Source organism: Antechinus flavipes, chromosome 4 (assembly GCF_016432865.1).
Source record: "Antechinus flavipes isolate AdamAnt ecotype Samford, QLD, Australia chromosome 4, AdamAnt_v2, whole genome shotgun sequence".
NCBI classification, from domain to species: Eukaryota; Metazoa; Chordata; class Mammalia; order Dasyuromorphia; family Dasyuridae; genus Antechinus; species Antechinus flavipes.
In genome coordinates, this window is record NC_067401.1 from 468,085,462 (window position 1) to 468,095,741 (window position 10,280).

The window sequence follows — 10,280 nt, forward strand, 5'->3', positions numbered from 1 at the left end:
GGGAGAAAGAAGGGCCCGACTGTAGGAGGGCAGCGGAGCATTACCTCATCCCGTGAGCCTCCGCGGGGCCCGGGAGAAGAATCTTCTAGGGTGGAGTCTCCATGGCGACGGGCGGGCCCACCCCCCTGAGGGCGACGCAGGCCAATGGGAAGGCGCGGGGGTGACATCATGGGCTATTTTTAGGGGGTGACTGGTAGCAGATAAGTGTTGAGCTCCGAGCTGGAGACGGGCTCAGAGTTGTACTGAGTGTGGCCGAGAGAGCCCAAGCCTGAGCGGCGCGGGACGGGCAGAGAGCGAGACAGTCAGACAGCAGACAGGCAGGGGTCCCAGGCAGCCGCGAGCAGCCCCCTTCGTCCGTTCTGTCCGGCCCGAGCACTCTCGCCTGTGCAGGGGAGTGCGGTGCAGCGCAGTGCGGGCGCCCCGAGCCGTCCCGCCAGGACCGTCTGGCTCTCTTCTCTTTGCTGCTGCCCAAGAGCTCGAGCTCGGGGGGACCCAGGCTTGTGCCCCCACTCTCGTCGCCGCGCACGGACAACTCGGCCGAGGGGCTGCTGCCCCGCACGCTACTTTTCCCAGAGACACAAGTGGTTCTCGGAGCCCGCCGGGAACTTTTGGCGAAGCCCAGCCGAGCGCTCTCGGAGCGGGAGAGCCGGGCGGCCGCCCCGATCCGCAGGCAAGCAGAGGAGAGTGAGTTAGGGGCTGCCGTTGCGGCCCCTGAGCCGAACCGCGTTCGGGAGCGCAGTAGCCGGTCCTCCGTTCGCTGCCAGCCCGCAGGAGGCGGGGACCGCCGCGGTCTAGAATTTGGGGGGGCTCCGGCTGACCTCCCGTCCTCGCTGTCCTCTACCCCGGCCGGGCTTCCTCGCCCGTGCCCGGGAGAGCCGCTGTCACCCGCTTGGCCCAACCGCCGGCCACTCGCCGAGAGGGGGACGCATCCAGCCGGACGCACCGTCCCCGCCGCCGCCACTTTTTAAACCGGAGCCGAGGAGCGCGCGCGGGACCCGAGCGGAGTGAGCGCGCCTCGTGGCCGAGCCGGGAGGGGGGCCAGCAAGGCTCGCGACCCCCTGGCTGAGTCGGGGTGCCGAGCTCTCCCCAGACCGACTCGAGAGCGCGCCCCAAAGCCCGCCTCCTCCCCTTACTAACTTTGTCAGTCGCGGCCGGCGGGCGGACAGACAGCCAGACAGCCCGACGTCCACGCTCGTCCAGCTCGGAGGGGACCTGCTCTGTTCTATGACTACAAAGATGGAAACTACTTTCTACGACGATGCCCTCAACGCCTTCGTGCAGCCCGAGAGCGGCGGCTACGGCTACAGCCACGCCAAGGTGCTAAAGCAGAGTCTGACCCTGAACTTGGCCGACCCGGTGAGCAGCCTCAAGCCCCACCTGCGCAACAAGAACCCAGACCTGCTGACCTCGCCCGACGTGGGGCTGCTCAAGCTCGCCTCCCCGGAGCTCGAGCGCCTCATCATCCAGTCCAGCAACGGGCTCATCACCACCACGCCCACGCCCACTCAGTTCCTGTGCCCCAAGAACGTGACGGACGAGCAGGAGGGCTTCGCCGAGGGCTTCGTGCGCGCCCTGGCCGAGCTGCACAACCAAAACACTCTGCCCGGCGTCCCCCCGGCGGCCGCGGCGCAACCCGGGAACGCCTCCGTGGCCGCGGGCATGGTGGCTCCCCCCGTGGCCGCCCTGGCGGGCAGCGGCGGCGGCGCCGGGGGCTTCGGCGGCCTGCACAGCGAGCCCCCGGTCTACGCGAACTTGAGCAACTTCACCCCCAGCTCCGCGCTGGGCTCCGCGCCCGCTTACGGCGGCCCCACCGGGGGGGCCGGGGCCGCCGGAGGCGGCAGCCTGGCTTTCCCCCCGCAGCCCACGGCCCCGCAGCAGCAGGCGCAGCCGGCCAACCCGCAGGCTCCCCTGGGCCCGCAGCTGCCGGGCGTGCAGCACCCCCGGCTGCAGGCGCTCAAAGAGGAGCCGCAGACTGTGCCCGAGATGCCCGGAGAGACCCCGCCTCTGTCCCCCATCGACATGGAGTCCCAGGAGCGCATCAAGGCCGAGAGGAAGCGAATGAGGAACCGCATCGCCGCGTCCAAGTGCCGGAAAAGGAAACTGGAGCGCATCGCCCGGCTGGAGGAGAAGGTGAAAACTTTGAAAGCCCAGAACTCGGAGCTGGCGTCCACCGCCAACATGCTCAGGGAACAGGTGGCCCAGCTGAAGCAGAAAGTCATGAACCACGTGAACAGCGGCTGCCAGCTCATGTTAACGCAACAGTTGCAAACGTTTTGAGCGGCCCCGGGAGGCCGGAGACGGACTCGGTCGGACTGACGCGTCGGTTGCATTTGGGAGCGAGACGGTGACACGCACAGCAAAGTGTCAGAGAGACCTAGATCGAACTGACCCGTGTCGAGCCCCGGGCCGCCCCCTTCCCGGCCCCCTCCCCCTCACGCACACGTGGGGGCAGGACTGGCCAAGCTTTCGGCCTCGGGCTGGGCGGGAGTGGCCGGGCCCCCCAAAAACAGTACCACTCGGCGGAAGGGATGGCCCCACCCCCACCCTCCCCGCCGGACCCGGAGGGCAGAACCTGTCAGCTCCATGTTTACCATTGACCAAGAACTGCATGGACCTCTAACATTCGATGATCATTCAGTATTAAAAGGTTGAAAAAAGAAAAAAGAAAAAAAAACTTCAATAGAGACTGTAGTTTGCTTCAGTAGTACTCTTAAAAAAAAAAAACTGGGGGGAGGGGGTGGGAGGGAGGTTTCTTAAGAGGAAAAAAAAGGGGGGGTGGAAGGGTAAAGAATACCGTGGACTCCACTTGCCTGCCTTTCAGTTAACTGTGTATGTATATATATATTTTTTTTATTTTATGAAAGCTGATTAATGTCAATAAACAGCTTCATGCCTTTGTAAGTTATTTTATGTTTTGTCTTGTTCCGTTTGGGCCCTACCAAGCATTGTTTGTAAATAAGAGATTTGGAACACTCTGGGTAGATTTACCCTTTGTAATAAAGTATATAATTTTTTTATGCTTTTTGTTTCTGAGAATTCCAGAAAGGATCTATTATATTTAAGAAAACACAATAAAATGTTAAACTATTCTACGCCCCCCCCCTTTTATGCATTGTACAGTTTTAGTAGTCCTGGGTGGGGGTGGGGCAGAGTTTCCCTAAATTTCCCTCTTCGAAAAAGTGCTACCTGCTTCGAGGAAGGGGGAGGGGGAGGGGCCTGATGAGTTGAGTGGTCCCGAAGTGTTCGCTCCCCTCCCCCCAAGAATCGCCACCCGATTGTTTATGAAACTGACAGCTCCGGAGCTTTCAAGGATGCAGCCTTGAAATGTAGGATTGTATCCAAAGCCATGTGCTGGTACAGCTCCTAACGTGATTGGCTCTTGGACAAAAAAAAGCTGCTCCTCTCCAACCCGGTCCTAGATCGGGGAAGGTGGGGGATCTGCTCCAACCGGCGTCTCTTTTTTGTTGAATAATCCCTAGGTTTAAAAAAAAAAAAAGTGATCTTTGCTTATGAATATTTATGACAATGCTGTGTTGTCACAATAAAATCATTCACTAACCCTTTAGAGATTGTGACTTCCTTTCCCTTTGATATTTTTTTTTTCATTCAAGCTGCTAATTGAATAACGACTAGATAAGGATTAGGCACTCGCCCAAGACACCTAGCCAATTCTTACCTGGAGACGAGAGGTGAAGGGGTTCCCATAAATCCCAGCAATAATAACTAGTATTTTCTATGGCAATTTATAATATACAGGGCCCTGGCTCAGGAGGATCTTCTTAAGGAGGTAGTTGTAAATATGGCCTGCGTTTTCTGCAGGGAAACTGAGGCACATCGAGAGGGGAACTGACAGGGCCAAGGGTCACGGCTTAATCCTAAACCAGAATGGGAGGGCTCTCTTAGCCAGGCCAGCTGTGTCCCAAAGTCATGTTAAGAACATAGCTCACCTGACCTCGTTATAATAAATTTTAAAAGCAACATTTTCAAAGCTATCTCAGCAGTTCCCCTAATTGGCCAAATTCTGGTACCCAAGGGAATTGTTTTTTTTCTCCCTGAAACAAGCACCCGTGATATCTTGGGGGAAATCTATTTGATATGCTAGTAGCGTAGAGGTTTCCTAAGAAACCTCTGGATCACAATGAAATTTCTCATTTAGCTTTTGTTTACTATTATATTATTGAGGGACTAATATGCAATAATCATCTGAAAGCCATGGAAAGATAAGCTGGAGAATTACAGAGCAAACAGATGATTAGGATGGAAACTGAAACTCAGCCTTGGGGGTTGGGGCCGCTCAAATTTTGTCAGCTGGGAGATAGATAGTAGAGCTGCCGTCTACAGAGGGGGCTTGAATGTTAGCAAAGTGCTTTATTTATCTCATTGGATCTTCTCGATTACCAGAAGATCCTGGAATCACAGATGTAGAGTTAAAGGGACCTCAAAGGCCACTGAGTCCAATCCTTTTGTTTTTTGAATGCAGTATTATCCCCATTTTATAGGTAAGGAAACAGACTCAAAGAGGGTCACAAAGCTACCAAATGTAAGGTAGGGGATGCATGAAATACCACAAAGAAAGGGGATTCTGTGTCCTTTTTCCCCCAAAACTCATTTGGATTATCTCAAACTGGAAAAGTGATATAGAATGGAGACAGAAAAACAAGCTGGTACTTGGGATACACTGGTTGGTTAGAGCAGCACAATAAACCTTGTGAAGGAGTTTGGGAGGTGGGTGAATGTGTTATCATCCTCACTTTACAGATAAGGGCAAACCGGCTCTGACAGAGAAAGAGAGAGCAGAGCTCTGATCACATGACTGGAAAGTGTCAGGGAGCAAGTTTCCAACCTCTGTTGCCTGGTTCTGACTCTAGGACCCTTTCCATTATAGCAACAGACAAACATTTCTGTATCTCTTTGAGGTGTACAAAGTATTTTCCCCTGGATAGTAGCCCTCATAGATAAGGTAGGCATGTGGACAAGACTGATTTTTACAGATGAGAAAACTGAGGCTGGAGAAGGGAGCCGGCCTCCTGCCCATGTGCTCGCTACTCCAGAAATATTGAGTTATGGGTCTAAAGTTAGAAGGGACCTCACTGGCTATGTAATGCCAAATCCAATTCATTTTTTAAATGAGGAAACTGAGACCTAGGCAGGCTAATTGAGTTTCCAAAGGTCACACAAGTCAATCAGCAAACATTTATTAAGTAATTATCATTCCTCAGACACTGGGCTAACCCTGGAGATGCCAAGATAAGCAAAAACATAATCCCTGCCCTCAAAGATCTCATACGCTAAAGGGAGAGACAATATGCAAATATTATAAAGGAGGGTGCGACAAGATTTGAACTTAGACGCCTCTGATGAAATCTGGAGCTTTTTCCTCTATCCCACACTGCCTACCTCTATCTGCCGACCTTGTAAATAGGCAAGATACCTCCTATCTCCAGGTCTCGATTTCCCCATCTGTAAATAAGGATCACATTCCCGACACAAGAAGGCAATAAATCATTTTATCAAGCAGCTGGCTTTGGGAATGGGGAGTGAAGGTTTGAACTCATGTCTCCTGACTTCAGCATAAGCTTCTTTCTAAACCACGGGGCTGGCTCCAAGAGGCCCGGGATGGCCCCCAAATTCTCCCTCCTTTGTCTGAATCTTCCCAGTTGTGGTTCCAAATCCAAACAGGCCGATGGTGGTTTCTCTGACGGTCGGGGATGCAGACAGTACGTGTACTATCAGATGCGCTGGATTGTAACAACATTCCCCAAACAAAGGGTTACTGCGAGACTGCCGGTGGCTGCCAACAGTAAATTTGCCCATGTCAGCAACCCGGAAGGTAAGTTGATTTTGACCATATGTAGGAATAGTCAGGCGAGGGACAAATACTACCGCCGTGGGGTGGGGCTTGTGGAAACCAAACAAGAGTGGACTAGAAAAATAAACAGGCTGAGCAATTAATTACCTGCAAAGGTAGACGAAACCCCAGACAAAACTCTGCAATGCTGAAAGGTCACGCCACTCCCCAATCTGTTCTAAACTCCTGTTTAAAAAAAGGTTCTGAAACTCAGCCTTCCAGTCCCAGCTCTTGACTGTTTCAGGCCCTGGAATGCCTCCTTCACATGGCTGACATTCTTTCATAAAAGCCAACAGGAATGAAGAGTGAATACCTGGAACGGCTAATGAGCACACGGGGCGGAGGGGGAAGGGAGTTCCGGGACGGCGATCCGAGGGGCACCCGTACCACTAGGTTATCTGCCTCCTCTCTGAAGGGGCACTCCATCAGGAGGAGGAGAATTTGAAGGAGCTCATCTATGGGTCTGGTAATCATTAATAAGCCGAGAGTCTGGGCTCAGCGAGGGGCAGCCAGGTGTGGTGGAAAGAGCCCTATTTAAATGCCGGGTCACCTTGGGCCATTTAGTTCACCTCTCAGCCTCAGTTTCCCCAAATGAAAAGACAGCTGGTGTGGAGCAGTGGTTGAACCTGGAACATCTGAGTTCAAATCTTGAATCAGATACTTTCTATCTAGGCGATCCTGGCAAGGCCTTTAACTGCTGCCTCAACTGAAAAATGGGAAAACAATCGTATCCATTTCTCAGATGGATGATATTTGTAAAGTGCCTGGAAAACAGTAGCCACTTAAGAAATGCTCGTTCCCTTCCTTTTTTCCTATAAAAAGGGGATCATGCCGTTTGCACTGCCTACTTCATAGGGTTGTTACAGGATTCGACCCAGAGCTGAAAGGTACCTTAGAGTTTATTTCTTCCAGCAGTCCACAATATATGTGCCCCAAACCTTTTCGGGGAATCCAAAGAGTTATAAAACTCTTTTTAGAGTAACACTAAAACCTTTTCCTGTTTAATCTGATAAATATCTATGGCTATAACCCATTTAAACAAAAGCTATTCAGGAGAGCTAAATAATTTTTAAGGCTCAAGGAACCCCTCCTGAGACCAAGAGACTTGAGAATTGCTGGTCTGGTTCAAGCTCCTCGTTTTGTAAATGAGGAAACCAGGCACAAGTGACTTTTTCCAAGGTCATCCTGGCTGCCTGAGGTCTCTCCCCTGTCCGTTTCCATTCTCAGTCCAGCTGCCAAAGGGATTTTCCTAACTTGCAACCTGACTGTCACACTCCTACTCGGTCAGCTCCAAGAATGACTCCTCATTAGTATCAAACACAGCTTCTGTACCTGGTTTTTAAATCCCTTTCTAGCTTTTTTATCTCGCTCTCCATCATCCCCCTTCCCCAGGTTTATGATTCAGACAAACTAGCTTCTGGCTGTTTTAACACAAGACCCTCCTCCCAGGCCAGCGTGCCTGGAATGCACTCCCTCTTCACCTCTGCCTCTTGGTATGAAGGTTTTCCTGCCCCTCCCTGGCTCCTGGTGATACCTCTTCCCTACCTTTAGCTTCACAGATCCTCACTGATTACCAGAGGCAGACGTGATGAGTTGAACACACACCAGCCGACGTAGCTTTACAAAGTCCCCTCTAAGGTCATTCCCACTTGGTGATCATTCTCTCTCTTCCCCTCCTCCATTCTCCCAGTTTCTTCTTCTCAAAGATCCTCCGGCTCGTTCCCCCACGAGCTGCCTCTTTCCCGTGCAGTTCCCAAGAGTGCTTGGAGACCACCCCAGAAGGTCAAACCTGACCCACCAGCAGGTTCCACGGCCTCGTTCCAAGGCAAGGAGGAAACCATTAGCTCAAGTGTCCTTTTTTTCAGCTGACCGTGCTGTCCTCTAGGCTCTCACACAAATGGGCAATTGTATGAAGCCGAAGCGGGCCGAGCGAAGCCCTAAGTCTGAAGGGTGAGGCTGGGGAAAGATAGCACGGACATCATTAGACGTGGGACAAAAATCATTCCAGATGTTATTCTTCTTTATGAGAAGGGAGAGAGAAATAAGAACCTGCTGGTAATGACACAGAGAATCACTGCTCTGTAAAAACCAAACAGATCTCAGGTGATCAGAAGCTTGTAGCCAACATGTGCTCGGCAGCTAGCAAACAAGGATATGGTGAACATCTGGGTCCCCACCACGGCAAATCCCTTGGGCCTGGGCTTTAGACAGCTAGCAATCAAATGAACCAAAGGACTGTCTCTCCATGCTGTCCGATCTCTTTGGTGGGGACCAGGTTGGAGGGCTAAGCTATGGTGTAAACGTGTCCAGGTGAATATCAGTACCCTTCAGCACCTTCCTCGGGCCCTGGTAAATAGCAGGTGTTTAATAAATGTGTGCTGATCATTGATTCCAAAGCATCAGGTGAAAGTTGCTTTGAGGCATGTAACTAGGATGATAGAATGTGTGCTACATCAAGGAAAGAACTCTTCCAATTGTTTCCCCTGTATTTACAGGGCCTGGTACCTCATCGTTACTTAATAAATACTTGTTGATCAATTAATTAATTGATCACAAAATATCGGGTGAAAATGATTCTGAGCAAAGGATATTTTGTGTTTTTTACTCTTCAATGTATCGGGTGAAAATGATTGCAAGCAAAGGATATTTTGTGTTTTTTATTCTCCAATGTCTGGCACACAGCTGGCTCTTAATAAATGCTCCATGATTTATTGAGCAGTCTATTCGGTCTCGTGCCTGGGAAGCTGTTGATCTGAAATAGCGTGGTGCAATAGAAAAAGCATGGGGCTTTGCTGTGCGGACCTCTGGGAATTCAAGGACTTCTCTGGTCATCTATTTTCCTTCGGTAGATCCAAGACAACGGCCTCTTCTGGTCTCCCTCACAGGATTGTCATCAGAATTGAATAGTACCACATGTGAAAATTGACAGTGATGGATATTCAAAGTGGATTTGGACTTAAAGGCAGCGGGGACAGTAGAATTCTAGTTTCTCCTCTGAGTCATAGTAGCAAAGGACTCTGGGTATGTCACTTAACTCCATGCTCCAGGCAAATCTTCAAGAGTCTAAGTTACAGAAGGATAAATTAAGTTACAGTAGTATGTGCCAGGGGAGCAAGATTTCACACTGGAAGTTCTCAACAACAATCAACCTAGGATATGATTTCAAACTACCGCCTTCCCATCTCCCCAGTTCTGTGGCCCGAGGAGAGAGGGGTAACCTGAACAGTGTCCAGGGCTTATCTTTGAAAGCCTTATCTTCACATCCACACTCACAGGCAGGGATGGGAGACAATCAGATTATGAATCCTGCTGATTCTCTCCCCTTCGTTTTTATCTCCCCCTTCATACAAACGCCTCCCTGTCCCAGTCCCACCTCGTCACTCGACAGGAATGTATTGCCTTCTAATTGATCTGATTGCCCCTAGTCCCTCCCGTCTCCAATCCATCCTAAAGCACAAATCTGCTATCATTCAGTGGTATCCATGACCCCATGAGGGTTTTCTCAGCAGAGATATGGGAATGCTTGCCATTTCCTCCTCCTGCTCATTTGACAGATGAGGCAAACAGGGTAAAGTGACTTTCCCAGGATCACACAGCTAGTGTGTAACTGAGGCTAGATTTGAACTCAGGTTTTCCTGACTCCAGGCCTCTATCCACCGAGCCACCTAGTTACCTATAAAATAGCCAAAAAACAATAACAAAAATCTGACCGTATCATATAAGCTTCAGCTGCTCTTTCTTATTTCAAGGATAAAGCAAAGTCCTTTATATTGTTTTATTTAAAACCCCTGACAGTCTGACTCTCTTTCCAGATTGATTTCACAGTAATCCTAGAGTCGTCTACCTCGGAGATGAACTGATTTCCTTGACGTTCCCCATATACAATATTCCATCCCCCTCTGCCTTTGAACGAGTCCCCCCCATGTTGTTTCCAGCCAGTGCCCGGCCTGTGATGTCAGAGCGCTTCTGGATCAAATCAAATCAAATTTTGAATTGAACCCAATTGAATTGAGACCCAGTTGTGCTGCAAGTCCCTCTGTGGTGCACCTCACACATTTGCATAAAGGATTCCCTTGTCTGCTTCTGCCAGAAGCAGCCCCCCGGAGCCCCCACCTGCTACGTGTTGGGGTATTGACAGGCCGTTCCCCGGACCGGAAACCCCACAAGATTGGGCCAAGGAGCGCACATGAGGCCGGCAATCCAAACTAACAGGCTTCCATGCCGGGCTGAGGGCCTGGCCGTGGAAAGAATGGTCAGTGTTCTTGGAGGGGCCCAGAAGCGTTTTGTTTCCCCAGCTGTGCTTGCAAGGGAATACTTTGAAAACGCTGCATCGTGCAGATATATTGTGTTTGGCCCAGCCTCTTGCCAGCTCACTTAGGAAGTGAAGTCAGAGAAGGGCAGGATTTCAAACAGAATGGGTAACACAGAAAGA

At 51.1% G+C, this 10,280-nt stretch overlaps 1 protein-coding gene across 1 annotated transcript; it reads left to right on the forward strand.

The window, feature by feature from the left end:
- Window positions 1-270: 270 nt before the first annotated feature.
- Window positions 271-3,088, forward strand: JUN (Jun proto-oncogene, AP-1 transcription factor subunit). The gene has a single exon (XM_051999572.1). It carries the CDS (start codon window positions 1,225-1,227, stop codon window positions 2,275-2,277), a length of 1,053 nt encoding a protein of 350 aa, XP_051855532.1. The 5' UTR covers window positions 271-1,224; the 3' UTR covers window positions 2,278-3,088.
- Window positions 3,089-10,280: the final 7,192 nt, after the last annotated feature.

Coding starts and splice junctions, on each gene's coding strand:
- JUN (XM_051999572.1), top strand. CDS start 1,225: ATGACTACAAAGATGGAAACTACTTTCTACGACGATGCCCTCAACGCC.